This window comes from Cricetulus griseus, chromosome 7, assembly GCF_003668045.3.
Source record: "Cricetulus griseus strain 17A/GY chromosome 7, alternate assembly CriGri-PICRH-1.0, whole genome shotgun sequence".
NCBI lineage: Eukaryota > Metazoa > Chordata > Mammalia > Rodentia > Cricetidae > Cricetulus > Cricetulus griseus.
The window spans coordinates 97,406,649-97,429,465 of NC_048600.1; the positions used below are offsets into that span (position 1 = coordinate 97,406,649).

The 22,817-nt window shown below is 42.1% G+C and overlaps 1 protein-coding gene across 1 annotated transcript; it reads right to left on the reverse strand.

Annotated features, from left to right (window-relative positions):
- Window positions 1–90: 90 nt before the first annotated feature.
- CUNH17orf78 (chromosome unknown C17orf78 homolog) lies at window positions 91–21,753 on the reverse strand. The gene is made up of 7 exons (XM_027426417.2): window positions 20,930–21,753; window positions 19,097–19,183; window positions 17,767–18,015; window positions 8,433–8,588; window positions 6,909–7,033; window positions 6,290–6,410; window positions 91–2,422 (listed from the first exon to the last, which is right to left on the reverse strand). Exons 1-7 carry the CDS (start codon window positions 20,985–20,987, stop codon window positions 2,355–2,357), a joined length of 864 nt encoding a protein of 287 aa, XP_027282218.2. The 5' UTR covers window positions 20,988–21,753; the 3' UTR covers window positions 91–2,354.
- Between the last annotated feature and the right edge of the window lie 1,064 nt (window positions 21,754–22,817).

Sequence of the window (22,817 nt, forward strand, 5' to 3'; positions counted from 1 at the left end):
ACTCCCAAGTGCTGGGATTAAAGGCTGGGATTAAACTCACACCAACTCCCAGCCTTGATATAAGTTTTGATAATGAATGCACTTTGGTAATCAGAAAAGCAAAATATGATTCTTTAATGAGAAAGAATTTGTAGCAGACTCTTGGCAATTGGCAGAAGACTCATTGGCAGTTGAACTGAAGTGTTTTATAGAGTGTCATCCGGAGTGATGACCTGAGCATTTGTGTCTGACTCTGGAGCAATCTTCAGACTGAAGACCACATCCCAAAGTCCAAACAGCAGGGCCCTCTTCTCCTCCTCTCTCATCTCCTAGTTTCCAAAATCCTCCCTCCACCGGGGAAGGGATTGGAAGCTGTTGACTGATTAGGGAGTGGGGAAATGCTCAGAAGATTCTTGCTTTTGCCAGGGAAGACAACAGTCTCTAGACAAAATGCATAATTTTGATCGTGTCAGTTACCATGAAGAAAGTCAGTACAGGCGTTACCCCAATATCACTCTTGCAGAAGAGCACAGACTCAGCCACAGCTTTCATCTTCTAGGAAATCTCATGTTTCCGGGTTATAGGACATTCTGTTGTAGATGAGGACGGGGATGGAGGCTGGCATTAATCCTAGAATCAAATAGAAGCTTTTTAATAACTTCCTCTAAGAGACCTGGGGAAGAACAGTTACGTTTTTGCTTAAGTATATGGCCAAGCAAAGTAGCAGGTGTCCAGATAAACTTGAGTCACCAGTGGGGTACAAATGATCCACCCTCGCATCCAACGTCTTACATAGTCTTTTGTCCCCTTTCTGCTATGTGCCAAAACTGGGTTCTGTGGAGTTTGAGAGGTTCTTCAGCTCTTCCAGGAAACTTTGAATCACCATTGTTTTGTGTCTGTCCTTTCCTCCTGGCTCAGCTTGTCCCCTGCTTAGTTAGTGCACTTTCAAGATTCCTGTTAGGGACAGTACTGGATGTGAAAGGAGGAAGGTTAGACTTTGTGTACAATTTCCTCAGAGAAAACAGAATTACTTGCCAGGCCTGGTGACACATGCCTGTAATTCCAGTGCATGGCAAGTGGGAGACAGAAGGATCTTAAGCTGAAAGTCATCCTGGGATAGTATGGAGTTCAATGCTAGCCTGGGCTATGTGGAATAATATGCACATGAAAGAAGGTGGAACATTTTGCAGTTGGAATGGTTTCACATTCTTGGGAAAGAAGCAGGATGTCATTCACTATGTCAGCTGCTTCAGTCTTATTTAAGCAGGTCAGACTCTACTTATGGCTTTGCCCCTGTGAGTGGGATCATTATCATAATCATTGGTTCTGGAGTCCTTATCAAAACCACATTCAGGTAATTGGTAAAATACTGCCTGCCCAGGAGGTAGAGGCAGGAAGGTCGGGAATTCAAGGTGATCCTCAGCTACATAGCAAGTTGGAGGTCAGCCTGGGCTACTTAAATAAAAACCTGTCTCAAAAAAATGAAAAATTAAATAAGGCATATCCAGGTGTGGTGTACAAACTTGTATTGTCAGCTCCTCTTGGAGGCTGAAGTAAGAGAATTGAAAATTCAAGACTCATGCAGAGTTCCAGGCTCTGGGTAACCTGGTGAGAACCTACCTCAAAATAAAAGTTACCTTTACAAAAAGGGCTTAATATATATATATATATATCTGTGGCATAACACTTGCAGTGTGAGGACCTTGGTCCAAATCACGTACTGGAAAAGAAAAAAAAAACATAATATCAGATATCCTTTAGGAATTCTGAATTTTCCAATTTCATTTGAATGCTATATTCCTGCTGTCCTGAAACTCTTCAGGAATGACTTATTAGGAGGGCTGTTGGAATGCTTAAGGCTAGGTTCCCTTTACTAGGTTGTTGATAACTATGTGTAGTGACAGAGGCTACATCATTAAATAGTAAGCCTGGGAAAGCAGAAGCCCCGGTGTAAGCTAGGTGACAGCCAGTGAGCATGAAGAAAACTGGGAGGATAACTGAATAGGTGGAATGTGTGCCACACTCTTGGCTCTATTTCTTTGAAGGCTGCGTTTTGTTTTTCATCAGAGAAGGCAGTAAGGTCCATATGTAACCCTTGGAGGCAGGGACTTTGTCTTCATTTGCTGGGATGGAAAGAACCCATTTTTATGGATATACAAAGTGAATCACAGAGGCTTGTCTGTGTCAGCTGCAGTGGCATGAGGGTAGCTCTGTGAACCCTGGGTCTTCCTTCACTGTCCTGTCATATTGTTGATTATAATGTCCCAGTGAAGACTTGAGTGTAAGGGCTTCAAGAGTCATCCTGTAATGATTTGCAATAAGGAGACGGTGGTATAGAAGACATCCCTTGCATTCAGAGTGAGGCAAAGCAGAACTCAGAAGTATGTCTGGTGGATTATAGTGACCCCTGTGATATTCTTTGAGTCTGAGGAGTTAGGAACATCTTGTCCAACCTAGAGATGAAAGGGCATGTGAAAGGTAAGTGTGCAAATGAACTGAATCAGCAAGGAATCGCTGAGGAGAAAACCCCATTTAAATTAAGTACCCCTGAGCTTGCCTCTTTGCTGCCTAACAGTTGTTCTGAGACGACATGAACAACACCATGCTCATGAGCCGAGAACCTGTAGCCACAGCAGAGGGCCCATCCTGTGTCTTGACCAGATTTTCTGGAATGGGAAAGGCCCTGAGCGTGCTGCTACTTTGGACCCATATGCACAGGAATTCCACTTCATTCCTTGAATCAAACCCAAAGGATCTCATTATGTTTCAAAGAGGATTTAGAAAGAGATCTTAGGTCTGACTGAATATTTATTTTTGAAACAATGTCTCTTGTATATCAAGCTGCTGCACTTTGCAGTGGAGAAGGCCTTGAACTCTTGCTCTTCCTGCTTCCATCACCCAGGTGCTGGGAATAGAGGTGTGTGCCACCACACCTGTGGGGAGTGAGGAAGTCCTTAGTGAATGTGTCTTGTTAACCTGGGCACAGCCATGTCAATGACCCCAATGCCTCAGACCCATGGGAGTAGGAAGCCTTCCCTGGTGAGGCTCAGAGAATTGGCAAAGCCTTCATCTGGTCCAAGTAACAATGTTTACAAATGATTGCCTTGTGTGTGCAACAACTAGAAACCACAGCTTCATCCTCCTGGATGACTGCAGCCTGGGACTCCTCCCCTCCACAGACTTCCTATGGCATGAGCTAACCCGGCCTCCAAATAAAGACCGTGAGCCCACTTCTTTATTTGGCTGTAGACAATAAACATGCCCCCTTCATCCAGGTGTGTAAAATAAATGAGCAGATGTTCTGGGCAGCAGTTGGTGCTCTCTCCATCAGAATGAGCATAGCCCAGATGATCCCAGTCTTTCTCTACATATGTCTGTATGTCTGTCCTTTTTTCACTCCCTCATCACCCAGTTAGGCCAATCCTTGAAGCCTTGGCACACACTTGGCTTAAATATTTCAAATAACCCATTTCCTCCCTTACTGTGTTTGAATTTATGTCCTATCAAATTTTGTATGCACTTTCTGAATGCCCAGCTATTATGAACATAACACCGTTTTGTTTTAATTTTGTTTATAGGTATTTTGCTTGTATGTATGTATATGCACCGTGTGTATGCTTGATGCCTGAAGAGGCCAGAAGAGGGTGGTGGAACCCTTGCAACTGGAGTTACAGTTGTGGGCCACCATGTGGGTGCTAAGAATCAAATCCTGGTCCTTTGGAAGAACAACAAGTACTCCTAACCACTGAGCCATCTCTCTGGCAACCCCACCCCTTTTAGATGGGATTTCACTAAGTAAACTTGGCTGCTTAGAACTTACTTTATAGACCAGGCTGGCCTTGATTTTGTGTCAGTCCTCCTGCCTTAGTCTCCAAGTGCTGGATTTCAGGCATGTACCACCATGTACTAACTTTTGTTTTGTTTTTACCTTGTTTATTTTTGAGATAAGGCCTCTTGTAGCCCACGCTGGCCTTGAATTCTTGACCCTCCTGCTTCTACATCCAAAGTGCTAGGATTGCAGGTATGTGCCACAATGCCAGTTCTAGAGGCATTTTGCTTTGTTTTTTTGTTTTGTTTTGTTTTGTTTTCTGAGACAGGATTTCTCTGTGTAGACCTGGCTGTCCCGAAACTTACTCTGTAGACCAGACTGGTCTTGAACTCATAGAGATTCACCTGCCTCTGCCTCCCAAGTGCTGGAATTAAAGGCCTGTGTAATCACACCTGACCAAGCCTGTTTCTTTTAATGTTCAGTAGAAATGACTATGCTGATTGGAGTAAAAAATCTAAAAATACGAATCCATCATCTACTATTTGAAGAATCAGGATTATAGAAGTGTTATGGTAAGGACTGGAGAGATGGCTCAGTGGTTAAGAGCACTGGCTGCTCTTCCAGGGGACCCAGGTTTGATACCCAGAACCCACATGATGACTCACAACCATTTGTAATCCCAGTTTCAGGGATCTTACACCTCTTTTGGCCTCCATGGCCACCAGCCATGAACTTGGTGCTCATACATATGTATTGGCAAAATCCATATTCATAAAATTAGAAAATACTAACTTAGCTCCAAGAGGACAAATAAGTTCACTTGACTGAGTACTGTGATAAGAAAGAGTCTGTTGCCATGCTGCAGGTACTGTTCTTGGTTACTATTCTGTACAGTTGATAAGGCTTGAAAAGAATAGCAGCATGTGTATCATATGACACTGTGTGTGTGTGTGTGTGTGTGTGTGTGTGTGTTGGTGATTGTGATGGGGGATCAAACCCATTAACTATGTCATCTCTGAGACCAGTTCTCAATACTATAATTCTACAAAAATGGACACCTTGTTTAGTTTAGTTTGTGGGTCTGTTTGATGGTTTACTTTGTTTTTGAGACAGTCTAACTGTGGTGCCTGGACTGAGGCTTTGAACTAGGTCAGTGGAAACCTTGTCTGCTGACCTTAGTGAGTGTCTGGATGTCTTAGGGAAAGTGCCCATTTATCACTTTCTACTATCCCAAAGCTGAGTCTAACCTGGCTTGGGGTCTGGATTAAAGGCAGTCTGGTGAATCAGCCCTATAGTGACAGCTCAGACACCAAAAGGCACTATTTGTAACCTTGTCAGGAAACCCAAAGATAAAGAAAAAGAAAGTTGCTTTGCCAAGTCTTTAAACTAGGTTGAAGTGCAGTGGATCCTAAACATTGCTGTATCTGAGAATTACCTAATTACAATTAGGAGAAACCTGCCTAAAGAAAGGGCACACACCTTTAATTCCAGCACTCAGGAGGCAGAGGCAGGTGGACCTCTGAGTTCCAGGACAGCCTGGTCTACAGGGTAAGTTCCAGGACAGCCAGGGTCAAGGTCCATGGGACCTGAAGTATTAGTAATTTCACAATAAATCCACCTCTGCTTATAGGAATTGTTTTAAACTTATTTTACATATAGGTGGCTGCTTGCCTGTGTGTATACCATATGTGTACCCAAGGAGACCAGAAGAAGGCATTGTAACCCATGGGACTGGAGTTACAATGTAGTTGTGAGCCACCCTTTGTGGGTGCTAAGTGGCTCTTCTGAGCCACCGCTCTAGCTCCCTTAGGGAGCTTATTAAAATTTTTAATAATAAGATGAGCATGGCAGTAGCATAAACCTGCAGTCCAAGCTTCTTGGAAAGTTGAGACAGGAGGATAACTTGCAGTAAAAAAAAAAAAAAATTAAGGCTAGTCTGGGCAAGATAGTGGGAACCCATCTGAAAAATAGTACTGATAATAAAGGTCCCTGGTCCCACTCTAGACATTAGACATTCTGATTCGGTGCATCTGGGTCCCAGAATACATATTTTCTGTCTCTCCAACTTCTCTCCCACCCCCTGCATGTCTCTGTCTCGCTTTCTTCTTATTATTTTTTATTTGTTTTTGTTTAGAAGGTATCCCCTCTAGCCCAGGGCAGCCCCAGACTTCCAATGTAGCTGAAGCTGAGGCTGACCTTCAACTGTTGATTCTTCCTCCACCTCCATCGTGCTAGTATTATAGGTATATACTACCGGACTCAGCCAAATAACAATGTGGTTTTAGCTTTGTTGTTTGTTTGTTGGTCATCCTGGAACTCACTATGTATACCAAGATGGCCTGAACTTGTAAAGATCTGCCTGTCTCTGCTTCTACCTCCTGAGTGTTGGGATTAAGTTGTGTGGTATCATATCTGGCCAGTTTTTTTTCACAGAATAATTCATCACATTTACTTTACAACTGAAGCATTTGACAACTTGTCTGCAACTACAGGTTAACACTGTTTTGCCTAAACAAATGGTATAAACTATACAGAGAATACTTCCCTTCTCAGGCTGAGACCCCAACTGGGACTCAGTTGTCCCAGGTTGCTGATCTTCCTTCCTTTCCCTTCTCCATAACCATAGGCATTGGCACAGCCTTCTGACTCTGAGGCATGGACTCTGAAGAGAGAATGGCTGGTTATCATTTCAGTGGTTAATACAATGTCAAGCCATTTAAAAAACATAATACTTTTTCTTATACTCCCCTCTTCTACCTTTCTTTCTCTCGTGTAACCTGACTGGCTTCAAGTTTGCAATATAGGCAAGGCCAACCTGGAATTCCTGGTCTGCTCCCCGCCTTCCAAGTGTTAGAATTCTAGTAAAAAGTGTTCATCTCTAAGAAGACACTAGAACACTTCCTAGAAGTTCACATTAAGAGAGCACCTTTGATGTACTATGTGCCTCTCAAACGGGATCCTGGTTAACTTCCACAGCCACAAGCAAAGCAACATCTATTTTTACAGAAAAGGCAGCTGTAGAATGGAGACATAAAGCAACTTTCCACAAATCACTCAGCTAGTGTTTGCCTTCCTTATGCTATGCTGTGTTTCCAACAGAAAGCAGTCTTTATTGATCAAGCCAGGGACTCGGTTCATTAATATACATCAGCAAACTTACTGGGCATGGGACTTCAAAGATGACAAATACTATAATGATGACTCCACTGAGCAGCAGAGTGGCAGCAATAAGAGCTTTGATGACAATGCTCCATTTCTGCCTCTTCTTTAAGTGCACATCTACGTCTGAAAAAGGTACAGAGGCAGAGAAAAGAGGACGTGAGCAGAGCTCACCTTGACGACAAGTTCTCCTTGCTTAGACTAGTCAGGGACATCGGACTCAAACAGAGACTGGATTTCCACCCAGGGCTCAGAATCAAGTGGGGGTGGCAGCATGAACTCTTACTAGCCTCTTTCATGAATGAGCCACCTTCCCTAGAATTTGGGATTCTCCATAGTCATGCATGCTGACTCTTGTACTGTTCTTAAGAAGAAAAGGCTTGGGTGCACAAGTGGTGCTTAACCGATTGTTCCCAGTCAGTCTTCTTGATGTTCCCAACCTTAAAACAAAATCATATCTCCATCACTAGCACTGAAAAAGAAAAACAAATACAAACAGGCACACAGAAATCCCCTTTATTCATGCCTAGTGGCACATGCCTTTCATCCTAGCACTCAGGAGACAGAGGCAGGCAAGTCTCTAAATCCAAGGTCAGCCTGATCTATTTAATGAGTTCCAGGGTAGCTAGAGCTACATAGTGAGACCATGTATCAAAAAGAAACAAAACAAAAATTGCCTTTCCTGTCTTGGTTTTAGGATGGTATAGGAAGAACAAAGGTGAATTGTTATTGCTTTTGAATCATAAGCCAAATCCAGGGCAGAAGGCTCATATCTATTATGTTATTACTAATCTCATTTACTTTTCCACTGCTATGAACCTGGGATATAACCCAAACTTGCATCTTACACAGTTTGAGTCTTGGCCAATTTAGGAAGGGCTGTTTTTAAAGACAGTGAAGATGAAAACATATGGTTGGTTGGTGTCATCTCTGTTAACACACACATAGGCACCCTCTCGAGCATGCGCTCGAACACACACACACACACACACACACACACACACACAGCTGGTTTCATGTACTAGTTGAATTTAGTCCATTTTCAAATTTGGCTACAGGGTGAGTTCACCCTTCATGGGGTAAGGGATTACCATTTTAAAGATGTGTGTGTGTGTGTGTGTGTGTGTGTGTGTCTGTGTGTGCTTGCATGCATGTGTGTCTGCGTATCTGTTTCGTGACTTTATGTACACTGTGTACATGAAGGAACCCATAGGGACCAGAGGGCATCAGATCCTTTGGAACTAGAGTTCCAGGTGTTTGTGTGAGATACCTGATGTTGGTGTTAGGATCTGAAGCGGGGTCCTCCACAAGGTATCTAATCTAAAGGATTATTGATTGTGCCAAACTACAGATGTTTCTGGGAACTTTCTTATGGATTTTCCCCCTATTAAAACATGGAATCATTTTTTAATATAAAATGATTTCTCAGCCTCTAAGAAAGTCCTAGGAGACATAGAATAATATTGTAGCTAAAATGTCTCTTTTTTTTCCTAGTCTTGCTTTACCTCCTCTACTTAGTTTGTACCTTGTGACAAAGGGCTGGAAAAGTCCTCAGTGCTTGTAGTTCTCTCTCCTTTACTTCTAAGAGTTATGGAGGTGGTAGTGATGGGCACCATCTCTGATGAAGCAGATCTGGCTTTCACTGGGTAGATCTTGCATTGAGAGATCCCTGGTAAGAAAGCTATAAAACAAAAGGAAGCAACAGATGGACAACAGTGGGACAACATCGTCCTGCTTTGGTTTTACCTGACAAAATCCTAGCTCTACTCACTTCATACTACATTTCTAACTGTGACCCCACTGACCTGTATGTTCGTAGGTGTTAGGGGTAGGCACAGAATAATGCCAGGAATAAATAGGCCAGGGATACAAAGAAGAGATACAGATAAGATCCCCAGGAGTCCTTTGACTATAATCAGAGGGAAGGAATGAACCATATCTTGCTTGCCTATCCTTCTTGATGTCACAATAATAATATTAAAGGTGGAGGGTGTAACACAACTGAGATTTTCATTCATTAATAGAGGTGGTTGCAAAGTCCAGGGAAGAACATGAAATTCATTTGCCTGAATGACTGCTGCAGGTCTGTTTATTGGAGCCTGTCAACTCCTCTGAGAAGACAGTGGGGAGAGCAAGAGGAACTAGAAAACGGAAAGGCACCCAGCTTCGTGTTCTCCTCAGTTCCATTCATTTAATGTTCAAAACCCAGTGTCTATTATATGCCAGGCACTGCTTCAGTATTTTATATCAGTTGGATTCATAAGAACAAAAGAACAAACAAAAAGGTCAGGGCACATGAAGCAGAGACAACAATGACTATCATATATTTTATGGCTGGGTGTAGAGGCACTTGCCTATAGTCCCAGCATTCAGGAGACCGAGACAGGAAGATAACTTTAAGTTCAAGGCCCACATGGGCTGCACAATGAGTCCAAGCCTGCCACAGCTAAATAGCAGGGGACCCCACCTCAAAAAATAAAACAAAAAGTTATTATATATTAGGGTAAGTGATACTTAAAATTAGAGCTGGGCATAGTGGCACATGCCTTTGATCACAGCACTCAGGAAGCAGAGGTCAGCCTGGTCTACATAGTGAATTCCAAGATAGCCAGTGCCACAAGGAGATACTCTCAATAACACCAGTCAGTCAGTCAGTCAGTCAGTCAGTCAGTCAGTCAGTCAGTCAATCAATCCATCAATTGATTGATCTAGAACAAGAAGCAGTTATGGTAGCTCATACCTGTAACCCCAGCATTGGTGAGGCTGAGTTAGAGGATTACCAAGAGTTCAAAGCTATCCTGGCTAACTAGTGAGTTCCTAGCCAGTCTGAGCTACATAATGTGAGACTCTGTCTTAAAAGCCAAGATCAGAAATGGGAGAGATGGCTTAGTGGTTAAGAACACTTGCTGCTTTTGCAGAGGACCTAGGTTTGATTCCCAGCACCACATCAAGCCACTCATAAGCACTTATAATGTCAGTTCCAGGGCATTCAATGCCCTCATCTAGCCTCTGTTAGCATCCATATATGTGTAATACACATACATACATGCAGGCAGACACACACAAATTAAAAATTAAATCTTTAAAAACCCAAACCAGCCAGTTAGTGGTGGTGCATGCCTTTAATCCCAGCAGAGGCAGGAGGATCTCTGAGTTTGAGGATAGCCTGGTCTATAGAGCAAGTTCCAGGACAGCCAGGGCTACACAGAGAAACCCTGTCTCAAAAACAAAAAACAAAACAAACAAAAAAACAAGAATCCAACCAACCAAACAAACAAAAACAAAAAATTCTTGCAAGATAACTTAGTTTGAGGTTCATAGGTAATAGTTGGGCAACCTGTAGTATAGGCCAAGTCTCTCTGAGGTTAGAACAGAGCCAACACTTGAGGGAAGTAACTTAGACAGAGGGGACAGTGGTAATAAAGCCCCCGACTCAAAGTATGTCTGAAGGTTACAGTTGTAGGGAAGTTGTGAGGCAGCCAATAACCAGCAAGGAGGAGCAAGGGAGGGGATGAGGATTGAGAGGATACAGAGATCTAGGCTCTGTGTGCCAAGTTCAGGGCTTTGGAGATAAGGATCTGTTGCAAGGTTTTGATTAAGATTGACCTTTTGTGGGCAGGGATTATTCCTTTTTTTTTGTTGTTGTTTTTTTTGTTTTTTGTTTTTTTTTGAGACAGAGTCTCACGCTGTAGCTTAGCCTAGCAGTCCTGCTTCAGCTTCTTAAGTGCTAGGATTGCAGGTGTGAGCCACCATGCCCAGCTAAGCTTCATTTTAATTGACCACTCACTGGACTGCTGTGTTAGACATGGACCATTGTGGGACAAAGGTAGAGGCATAATGACCTGGTGGTGGCAGTAGATTTTGTAGACAGCAGATGAGAGGTGAGGAGATTCAGCTAGGGATGGAAGTGAGGAAGAGCTGATGAATTCTTGCTGTAGTCTGCAACCAACTCCACCTGCTTGCAGAATAGACCTAATCCAATTCAGACGGTGGTGACGATTCGTCTCCAAACCCTCACTCACCCCTTTTTTATTTAAAAAAAAAAAAGTGTGACTTTGTAGCCCATACTAGCATCAAACTCACTACATAGCCAGACTGGCCTCAAACATGAAGTGAGACTCCTGTCTTCCCAACTCCTAGGTTCTAGGTATGCCACCAAATCTAGTCTTTTATTCCATTTGAAATTGTATTATTTACTGAGGGGGGTGTGCATGCCAGGGTGTCCATGTGGAAGTCAGAGGACAACTTTAGAAAGGTGGTTCTCTCCTTCTATGTTTATTTGGGTGCTAGAGTTCAAACTCAGTAGTCAGGTTTAGATCTTTGGGCAGCAAGCATCTTCACCTCCGGAGTCATATTATGGGCCCTTATTCCATGTTGCATTGTTTCTTACTTTTTTTTTTAAATTGCTCTTTTTTTTTTTTTCTTTTTTTTGAAACAGGATTTCTCTGTGTAGCCCTGGCTTTCCTGGAACTTGCTCTGTAGACCAGGCTGGCCTTGAACTCACAGAGATCCTCCTGCCTTTGCTTCCCAGGTTCTATGATTAAAGGTGTGTGCAACCACTACCTAGCTCTAAATTATTCTTTACACATCTTAAATCCTTTTAAATTGTCAACAGAGATATTGAACAACATGACAAGGAAAACAATAGGATGACAGGTTTAATAGTTGTATAGAGGGGAACAATCAGGCTTTGGCAGCTTTCAATACCAGTCATCATAGAACAAATTACAGGAGAAACAGTGATCCTTGGTTTCAGTATAACTGGGAGACAGTGTTGGCCACCAGGCCTGGCTCCAGTCAGTTAGTTCTCTTAAACGGTAACATGCATATCTGAAGATAAGCAAAACTCAGTTTGGACAAGTTACATGATTTCTGAGTTTTGGCTTCCCTGTTTGTAATATGGTCATTAAAAAAAATACTTGCTGTTATCTATTTCTCAGAGGTGTTATAAGGTTGAGAAACAAATAAAAATTAAAAAGCAGATGTGGAAACACTTTGCAAGCTGAGTGAACTGGGATTGAAAGATAAGGGAAAGCCTAGAAACTGTCTTTTTAAACAGAATTCTGTCTGGTAGTCAGAGGGATAATGGCTTAGAGACATATGGCCTGTATCCCCACCTGCTGAGAAACTTGACTTCAAAGTCTACTGAATAGGCTTCATCTGTCAGTGTACTTTCAGTCCTCTGAATCAATGTTCAGCCATGTTGGCAGCTCATCTCTTTCAAATCTTACCTCTGAGGTAACTTAACATCAAGGTAGAACAGGTTTGAAATATATTTTGTTTCTACTGGGTGGTGGTGGCACACACCTTTAATCCCAGTACTTGGGAGGCAGAGGCAGGCAGATCTCTGAGTTCAAGGCAATACAGAGTGAGTTCGAGAACAGCCTGGGTTGTACAGAGAACAGCCCTGTCTCAAAAAAAAAAAAAAAAAGTACTTTATTTCCATTGATTATGGGATTGCAACATTAGTTTTTCTTTGGCTAAAGGTATTTGAGCGGGCTGGAGAGATGGCTCAGCGGTTAAGAGCACTGACCTCTGGAAGACCAGAGGTCCTGAGTTCAATTCCCGGCAACCACATGGTGGCTCACAACTACCTTGAATGAGATCTGGTGCCTTCTCCTGTCATGCAAGCAGAAGATTGTATATGTAATAAATAAAAATCTTTTTTAAAAAAAAGGTATTTGAGCAAGAATGCCCCAATTTAAGGCAGGCATGATGCATATACCTCTTAACTCCAGCACCTGGAAGGCAGAAGCAGGAAGTTCAATGCAAGTTGAGATCAGCCTGGTTTACTTAAAAGTTTCATGCTTCCTAGGGTCACAGAATGAGACCCTGCCTAAAAACCCACAAGAACATCCCAGTTTGCTGGGCATGGTGGTACTCACTTTTAATCCCAGTGTTCTAGAGCACAATCAGGAGTTCAAGGTCAGTCTGGTTTATATACAGAATTCTAGGCAAATGAGGGCTGCATAGTTAGACTTTTTAAAGGAGTTTTGTTTTTAAAAATCTAGCTTTATGGAATTCTTTCTTCTCCTTCTTTTCCTCTTCCTCCTCCTCCTTCTTCTTTTTGGCTTTTCCAGATAGGGTTTCTCTGTGGCTTTGGAAGCATTCCTGGAACTAGCTCTTGTAGACCAGGCTGGTCTCGAACTCACAGAGATCCACCTGCCTCTGCCTCCTGAGTGCTGGGATTAAGGCATGCACCACCACTTCCCAGCTTTATGAATGTCTTAAAGAAAATAATAATTCATAGTTCTAAAAGATGCTGTTTCACAAAATAATTTTTGTTTCCTTTTTTTTTTTTTTCTTCTTTGGTTTTTCAAGACAGGGTTTCTCTGTGTAGTCCTAGCTGTCCTGGAACTCACGCTGTAGACCACTCTGGCCTCGAACTCACAGAGGTCCACCTGCCTCTGCCTCTTGAGTGCTGGGACTAAAGGTGTGCACTACCACTGCCCTGCTTTATGAACTAATTTTTAAATAAATAAAATTAAATGCATTATATTTAATCCATTATCATATAAACTTAATATAACTTTTGTTTGGTTGAATTTTGAGATAGGATCTGGTTATGTAGACCAAGTTAAACTTGAACTAGCTATGTATTGTTATATATATATAGCTAGGCTGCTTTCAAACTTCCTGTCTCCCTGCCTTTGTTTCCCAAGTGATGGGATTGCAGCATATACCACCAAGTCTAGATAAATGCATTTTATTTAGGGGCTGGAGAGATCCTAACTATATAGCTCAGTGATCAAGAGCACTTGAAGAGGTCCTGAGTTCAGTTCCCAGCAACTACATGGTGGCTCACAACCATCTATAATGAGATCTGGTGCCCTCTTTTGGCATGCAGTGCAGGCGTACATGGAGGCAATACACCATATAATAAATAAATAAATAAATATATTTAAATAGGGTGTCATTTCTGTGTCAATTTCTGTGAGTTTGAGGGCAGTCTAGTATACATAGTGAGCTCCAGGACGGCCATGGCTACACAGGGAAACCCTGTCTCAAAAAACCAAAAGAAGAAAGAAAAAAAGTCACACAAGAAAATACTTGCAGAAGTGGTTGGACACACCTTTAATCCTAGCACTGAAGGCAGAAGTGGATCTGTGTGAGTTTGAGTCCAGCTTGGTCTACAAAGTGAGTTCTAAGCCAGCCAAGGCTATATAGTGAGACTGTTGCAAAAAACAAAGTAGAAAATATTTGTTAAATGGATGAAACAGCTGTGTGTGGTAGTGCGCACTTGTAATCTCGGCACTCAGGAGGTGGAGGCAGGATACTCAGTAGTTCAAGCTTATCCTCAAATACATAGTGAGTCGTGTACCTGAGAGCCAGTCTTGAAAAGACAAAACAAAAATCAAACATTCTTCTGTCCTATTAAAAACAGATAGGTCTCTAGGAAACCTGATGGGTAACTGGAAAGCTTCTAAATATAAAATCTGAGCAATAGGAACAGGAAATAGAAACTGTATTGTTAACTGATTGCCCCAGGTCCCTTTATGTTGCTGTGAGAAAAGCAACTTAGGCATGTACTTTTATCAACTGAGCTATAGCTTCAACCCCTGTCTTAAGTTTTTTTTTTTTTTTTTTTTTTTTCTACATTTTATGGACAGGTTTTTTCTGTGGCTTTGGAGGCTGTCCTGGAACTAGCTCTTGTAGACCAGGCTGGTCTCGAACTCACAGAGATCCACCAGCCTCTGCCTCCCCGAGTGCTGGGATTAAAGGCGTGTGCCACCATTGCCTGGCTCATTTGGCCTCTTTACATGACTCAAATCAAATAGGGTGCTGCCTCAGATTCTGGATCTCAGAACCTTTGCCTTGAGCAAGTATCCAGGAGAAGGAGGAAGACTCTTCCTCTTGGAAAGAGCTCAAAGCCTGGAGGTCACCCTAAGGCAAACATTTTCAATAGGGCAGGCTGATCTTTGGCAACTTTCCTCTCCCTTAACCCCCCAGTTTTCCTGATTCAGAATTTCTGACAGCTAATGTCCTTATTTATCTCAGATTCCACAGTGCATGCCATGATATAGTACCACTCAGAGAACTGCTGACTGTAAAATGACTAAGGCCAGTATTGTGGTTGGTTCAAGCAGGCTGTCACATGGTAAGAGGTCCAAATGAATTGATATTGAGTAATTTTCCCATTTTAAGAGCCCTCCCAGTGGTTTAATTAACTAATTAATCTTTCTTTCTCTCCTTCTCTCTCTTCTCCCCCCCTCTCTGTCTCTCTGTCTGTCTCTGTCTCTGTCTCTCTCTCTCTCTCTCTCCTCTCTCTTTCCAGGACCTCATGTAGCCCAAGCTGTCTTCAAAATCAACATGTTTTATGATGGGATTAATTAACCAATTAATCTTCCTTCCTTATGTCTTTCTTTCCTTCCATTCTTTTTGATATAGGACCTCATAGCCCAAGCTATCTTCAAAATCAGTGTTGTATAATGGGATTACAGGTGTGCCCCACCATGCCTGGCTTTTAGTGCTAGAATTTTTTAAATAAATTTAAAAAATAAAGTGATAAAGTGATAAAGTCTGATAAAGTGACTGAAACATTCAAGTCATGTAAGAATAAATAATTTACTGTTCTTGGGCCTTATCCCCAGAGAATGTTTGTCCCCTTATTTCTTATCTATAGTCTAGATTTTAAAAGTTTATTTCTTCTCTGTGAGTTTGAGACCAGCCTGGGCTGCAGAGCTAGTTCCTGGACTGCTAGGGCTACCTACACACAGAAACCCTGTCTTGAAAAACAAAACAAAGAAAGTGTATTTCTTCATCATTCTTCCTTTGATCCTTCTACATCCCTAAGATGTAGTTTCTCTACATCTTAGGTTTCTCTAAGCAGAGTGTTATTTTCCAACCATCTAGCAGCAGAGTCTAAATGCCTGCCTTGTGCAAAGGGAGAGTTGTATGCTAATCTACTGATCAGAAACTTTTTGACAGAAAGAATGTGTAAGAGAAGAAAAAGGATGGCAGAATTTGAGATCAAGAACTACTGCTTATGGGGAACAAGTAGTTTCACAGTGTAGACAGGAATGAAAGTTGGAACCACCTATGTGGGAGCTAACTGAGCCCCAGCTATCCGATGTCAAAGTGACAGTTCTGCTTCTCAGAATTCATTTTCTTGTTAAATAGCAGATACATTAGGGGACTGTAAAAGGTCATTGTTTGTATTAGTAAAAGAATGAAAAAAAAAAAAAACAAAACAAAACCAAAATTCCCACCAGTGGAGAACTAGGGAAATAAATTGCAGTTTAGTTGAATACCATTAAGAACGAGGTAGGGCTGGTGACATAATATGCTCAGAAACAGGACATGTGCTTAGCATGTTCAAGGCCTTGGATTCAATATTCTACAACTCACAACCCAGGAGTCAAATTTATGAATATGGACATAGGACAAACCCATGCATGTGGAAAATCAAGGTGAAGAGCAGGGTATATGGTGTGGTACTGCCTATGCTTTTCACATATGCTAATGAGCTAGATGTGACATCTTATGCCAGTAATTCCAGCGCTTGGGGGTAGAGGGAGGAGTTTCAGGAGTTCAAGGCTAGGTATCCAGCAAGCTAGAGGCCATCCTGGGCAACAAGAGACCTTGTCTGAAGGTGGGGGGATATATGCACACCTATTTGTGCTGTCTTTGGAAGGAAATACAGTAGGTAATAGTGGTTCCTTCTATCCTCAGGGACAAAGAACTAGAGGACTGAGAGACAGGAGTAGGAGGGAGGATTACTTTTCACTATAAATATGTGCTGTTTGTATATTTCACTGTGTGCACTAAAAGTAAACAAAATTCACAAAATATTGTTTTTTTATTTTTGTTCAGCTATAGTACTTTTTTTAAAAAAATATTTATTTATTATGCATACAATGTTCTGCCAGAAGAGGGAACCAGATTTCATTATAGATGGTTGTGAGCGAACATGTGGTTGCTAGGAATTGAACTCAGGACCTCTGGAAGAGCAGCTCCTCAGCTATAGTTCTAACTATTCTGAAAATCACTCTGTAGAACTGGCTGGCCTCAAACTCACAGAGCTTCTCTGCCTCTGCCTCCAGAGTGGTGGGATTAAAGATGTGTGCTCCAGGCCTGGCTGCAACTATTGTTAAAAAGAAGACACATCCACCATGGAAGTGGCACACACCTTTAATCCCTGGACAGCCTGGTCTATTACATAGAGAAATCCTGTCTTGAAAAACAAAAGAAGAGGAAGAAGACGATCCACCCATTAGAAATGAAGACCAGCTAGGCATAGTGGTGAATGGATTTAATTCCAGCACTCAGCCGGCAGAAGCAAATAGATTAATGTAAGTTTGAGTCTTTAGAGTCTGTCCTGGGAACTCACTTTGTAGACCAGGCTGGCCTCAAACTCACAGAGATCTACCTGCCTCTGCCTCCTGAGTGCTGGGACTAAAGGCATGTATCACCTCCTGGCTCAAAAGTTTTTCAGATTTTATGAATATCCCAGGACACTAGGGCTAAAAGGAGTCTTAAAAATTAGAAATGTGGGGCTTGGGTCAGTGAAGTGGGTCAGAGATAGGGCATTTGCCACCAAACCTATGTAGTCTGACTGCTGGAGGTGTCCTCAGTTGTCCTCTCACCTCCATACAAGTCCACAATCACACCTGTATGTGCGCACACACACACACACACACACACACACACACACACACACACACACACACACTAAACAAACATATAAATAACATTTTAAATTATTGTTAAAGAAATTAGAAATCAGAGAGGACACTGATTTTTCCCAAGGGGAGAACAGTATGTTTCACTGTGACTTTGACTGCTAATAAACACTGGCCACCAAGGATGTCACCTGAAAGCTTCAACCTACCTCTATCAGCTCTTTGATCTCACTTTACCTGTTAGAAGGGATCCATTCTGAAACTGGGAAGTGGGCATGAGGTGACAACGTGGGGAGGCCGTGCTGTTTCTATGGAGATCAGCATGGACTCTCAGGTTCTTCAGCATATACTTGACCTTTGGCCTTCTCTCTGAATGTACAAGGTGGACTCTCACTCTCCTCCCAGAGTGGAGGCACTGCAGGGTAGTTATAGTCTGATGTTGGATGGACGGGGCCCCTTTGATATCTGTGTGACTTTCTGGGAGAACTAAACAGAAAAACAAAGCTGGTTCTTAGTCACATATTGTGCAGATAACCCACTTTCATTCATGATGCCTGTTAAACTCCACGGCTGCACTTTGCCCTCCTCTGGCTCACCTCCTCCCTGGTCTGTGTTTATGGTAGTAACTGTGCAGGTTCTGCTTTTCTTCCTGCAAGGAGCCATGAAGATAAGCGACTGCAGTAAATCCAGCACAGAGAAATGCTCATAGAATGATTTCTTAAATGCAGGGAGGGCTGCGTGCCATTCCTTCTCTTTCTTCATCCCCACCTGATTTACATAGTCATACTTTAGGCAACAAGTTGATATAGAAATTTATTTCCAGTCATTCTCCTGAGGAGATATATATCTTTAAAAGAGTATATCTGAGATCTGGATTAAGAAGTGTAGAGAAAAGGCATTTTTAAAATTTATTTTATTTCATGTGTATGGGTATTTTGCCTGCATGCATATGCATATCCCCTGGAACTGGAGTTATAGACAGTTGTGAGCTGCCATGTGGGTACTGGGAATTGAACCTGGGTCCTCTAGTGCTCTTAACTGCTGAGTCACCGCTCCAGTCCCTAAAAGGCATTTTTTTTTTAAGTTTAAAAAAAAAACTTTCCTGTCTGGGGAGTAGAGGGGGGATGGCTAGGGGCAGGTGGGATGTTGGGGGGGAGGGGAAGAAGAGGGAGAAGGGATTGACATCTGAAGCAAGCTTGTTCCTAATTTGAACTAATAAAATAAAACAAAATATAAAAAAAGTGAAGAATAAAGGCAGGGGACTGTGTGACAGGAGAGGATAATGATGGTTTGAAATATGTTATATTCATGTATACACAATTAATGAATGATAATTTAAAAAAATCCTGCCGGGCTTTGGTGGCGCACACCTTTAATCCCAGCACTCGGGAGGCAGAGGCAGGCGGAGCAGGCGGATCTCTGTGAGTTTGAGGCCAGCCTGGTCTCCAGAGCGAGTGCCAGGATAGGCTCCAAAGCTACACAGAGAAACCCTGTCTCGAACCCCCACCCCCAAAAACAAAATCCTGGGATGGCAAAGGGATTTTCCAGAAAGACACCTATTCCCTACCTCTTATAACCAAATCCTTGTGGCTTCTCACATCCTTTGGGAAGAGGCTGGGCAGCTGTTCCACTTGGCAGCTGCTCGCTCTGGGGTCTAGGAAGGAAAAAAAAAGGTCAGGATGTACTATGTCCTCTCTGTTTAGAATTCTGAGATGGGAAAGAGACAAAGTTCCTGCCTAAAAAACATAGAACTTCGAAGATCAAATACTCCCTAAAAAAGATTTTAAAACACAAGGCCAAATACATTTAAGTAGGATTGCCCCATCACAGAGAAAAATGGCTACCAATGTATTCATTCTGAAAGAAAAGAGATTGCTAAGTTAATGAAAGAATAACCCACCTATTCTCTTTAAACAGTTTATTTTCATTGCTCTCTCCTGTTCTATCTTCCTGATATATACTATATATTATATAGATCAAGACAGGGTTTCTCTGTGTAATCCTGGAGGTCCTGGAACTTGTTCTGTAGATCAGGATGGCCTTGAATTCAGAGATCCACCTGCCATCACTGCTCAACTTCTGCTTACTGTATTAAGGAGAGAACCTTGAAGGTTTATTATGTCCTCCTTTGGATATAGGCTCTCTATAGATTTCCACAGAGCTATAGACCACATTTATGCTTTTGTAGTACATGACTCACAGGCTGTGGGAATTTTCTTTCTCAGCTTTTCTTTTCTTTCTTTTTCTTTTTTTTTTTCTTTTTTTCTTTTTGAGATAGAGTCTCACTATGTAGCTCTAGCTGGCCTGGAACTAGCTATGTGAACTAGGCTGGCCTTGAATTCAGAGAGATACTTGCCCCTGCCTTCCAAGTGCTGAGATTAAAAGCATCCTCTAGTAGCTAGAGAACTGGCTCAGTAGTTAAGGGCACTGGCTGCTCTTGCAGAAGACAAGATTTTAATTCCAAGCTCCTACATGGTGGTCCACAACTATTCTTAACTCCACTTCCAGGGCATCTGGTGCTTTTTCCCTCCCTCCAATGGCACCCAGCACACATGTGGTACACAGACATACATACAGACCAATAAGAAAATTTAAAAAGCATTCTCTACCACATCTAGCTTCAGCCGCAAAAAGAGGAGGAGGAGGAGAGGGAAGAGGAGGGGAAGGAGGGTATCTCACTCTGTAGTCCAGACTGACTCTTTTTCTGATGGCAATCCTCCTGCAGCCATCTTTCAAGAGCTTGGGTCACAGGTGTTAATTTTCTTAATTTGCATAAGCATGGTACTGCTACACCTTATACTATTTTTCTTAACCTCCAGCTAGCTGTTTTGGAGTAGAAATGTTAAGTGAACTCTGAAAAAAGGTAGTTTAAATAAACATTTACTACCAGGGTTGAGGGCAGAGCTCAGTCAATGGCCGAGCACTTGCCTAGCATCCTGAAGCTGGCTTTCAAGCCTCAAAACAAACAAAATAGCTCAAGTCAATCAACGATTACCAAAGAGTAACAAACAGTGTCATTCCACCCCATATCACCTTTCCCTTAGCTCTCCCCCATTAACATCTCCATTTAAACTATTTGAATGTACCACCTTAAAAGTGAAAACAACATCTTATGAGGGGTTATGAATTTGAGAGCCCAAAGTGAGGCTAATTACAAACTGGTACCATCTCATAATGAAAGCTCACTGACTATGTCAGGGGAAAAAAAGGCACCACATTTCCTGAAGACTTCGAAAGAAACAAATGTCTCCTTGGGCTTAATGATCATATGTATGGGGTAATTTCTGCAAAGTACAACTTGTTGGGTATTGACTATATCCCTATCTGATGGAAGAGGCTCCAAATGCTTTCTAGGCTTCTTTTTGGGTGTTCCAACCTATTAGGCTGGAGAAGTACTTACCGATCTTGTTGGAATCATACGATGCAATGATTAGACTGAAGACTAAGATGATATCCATGCCAACCCGAGCTCATGAGCACTTATTGCCTACAGCCCACTGTCACTCCGTCATAGCTCCTTACAGTTTTGCGTCTTGGTTGCTTTTACTGTCCTGGAACCAAGTTTCACTCTGACTATCTGGTTCTACCCTGACAATTTTGCCTTGTTTCCCAAAGATCCAGGAATAGAGTTGATTGGAGAAAGAGCCAAATCTGCTTATTAATCATTGACTTTGAAGGTCTGCCCCGACTTCACTGCTGATGCCAACTTTGAGTACTGTCATTATCTAGAGCTTTCCCTACCAGAAGGGGCATAAACACCTGAAGATATGCTTTATAAATACTTGCAGATAGACACGTACTCAGGTGTGTTCTTTGATGGAGGCACATAGATATGTAGACCAACATTAAGAGATACCGAGATGCCAATTAAGAGGTACAATTTCTAGGAGAGAGGAAGAAACTAGGACTGAATGAGTCAGTGCCTTATGCTGGGGAGAACACTGGACTTCAGGAATCAGTAGAACTGAGTTCTAGTTCAAGTATGGTTTGCCACCTTGGGGAAAGTACTTGGCTACTCGGGATTTCAGTTTTTCCCTTGTATAAATTGAGTCTCAACCAAAAGATATCTGGAATTCATTTACAGTTATAACTGTAACTACACATGAGCATAGGTATACCTTTGGAATTGTGCATATTTTCACACTCATGGTGGAATGGATATAGTTAAAACGACTTTCTTGTAACTACTGGGTCAAGAGGTTGTTCGAAAGAGCTACCTACATACAGTGCATGAGTGGTACTGTCTGCAGTTGGGAGTAGCTGCTACTGAATTTTCCACCCAAAATTCTATCCTTCAGTAAAGAGTATATAATTAGTATTATGCTTTAAAGATGTCTTTTTAAAGAGGAGGTCTTCCCATATAGCCCAGACTTTCTTGAAACTCATTCTGTATCACAGGCCCAGACTTTCTTGAAACTCATTCTGTATCACAGGCTGGCCTTGAACGCATGATCTTCTTGCTTCTGTCTCCCAGTAACAGAGATTACAGGCGTGCATCACTATGTCTGACTCTAAAGGCTTCTTGATAGCAGAGCTAGGTGAGATCATAAAGAAGAAAACATCTAACTAGATATTTGTTGATGTCCAGAGCCTCCACAGCCTTCCTACCAGCTGTAAATATGCTTCATTGAAGCCGACATGGGCTTAGCTATGTATGAGAGGTTTCTGGAGGCCGAAACTCTTGCTTGATAATCACATAAAGAGTTGGTTCAAAGGACTTTCCATAAGGGGTTTTGTGATATTTTAATCAAATTACGGTTTAAGTCTCATCCTGACACATCAATACACTTGAAATCTGGCCAAACTGAGCATCAAAGTCTTGGTGGGAAACATTAATGGAGGGGAGATCCCTGAAGGACATTTTGTTGGCTAAAATTAGGGAAGGGACAAAGCAAGCCCTGGGCATCAAGCCCAGCAGCAAATCTCCCCTGGCCCTGCTGCTCTTCCTCTGCTGCAGTTGCTTGGTTTTCTTCAATGCAGGAGAACAGATTGAAGGGTTCCATTGCTTTCCTGGGTTTTCATGATTTTTGTTGACCATTCTCGTACTATGATCATATGATTCTCTATTCCCTGGTGGTTTTGATACATTCTCGGCTGTTCTGTTTAAAACTTTCTGTAGCTGCCATGGGACAGTGCTGCCACCTTGCAGCAAAGGTAGGAATGGATCTGAAATCTCATTTCTCACCCTGTGTCACAAAAGAGGAAAATCTCATTTTTCCCAAAAGCAATATCATGCATGGCTAAAAATGAAATTGCAATTTTCTTTTATAAATTTGTTCTCCCCCTCA

Bases quoted from the DNA above. Each gene is read 5' to 3' on its own strand.
- CUNH17orf78 (XM_027426417.2), bottom strand. From the start codon at position 20,987: ATGGATATCATCTTAGTCTTCAGTCTAATCATTGCATCGTATGATTCC. The intron at 8,589-17,766 runs GTAAAGTGAGAT...TTTGTTTTATAG, and splicing joins GAATGGATCCCTTCTAACAG to CTTTCTTACCAGGGATCTCT. The intron at 6,411-6,908 runs GTAAGTTTGCTG...TTCTCTCTTCAG, and splicing joins TCTTTGAAGTCCCATGCCCA to AGTCCATGCCTCAGAGTCAG.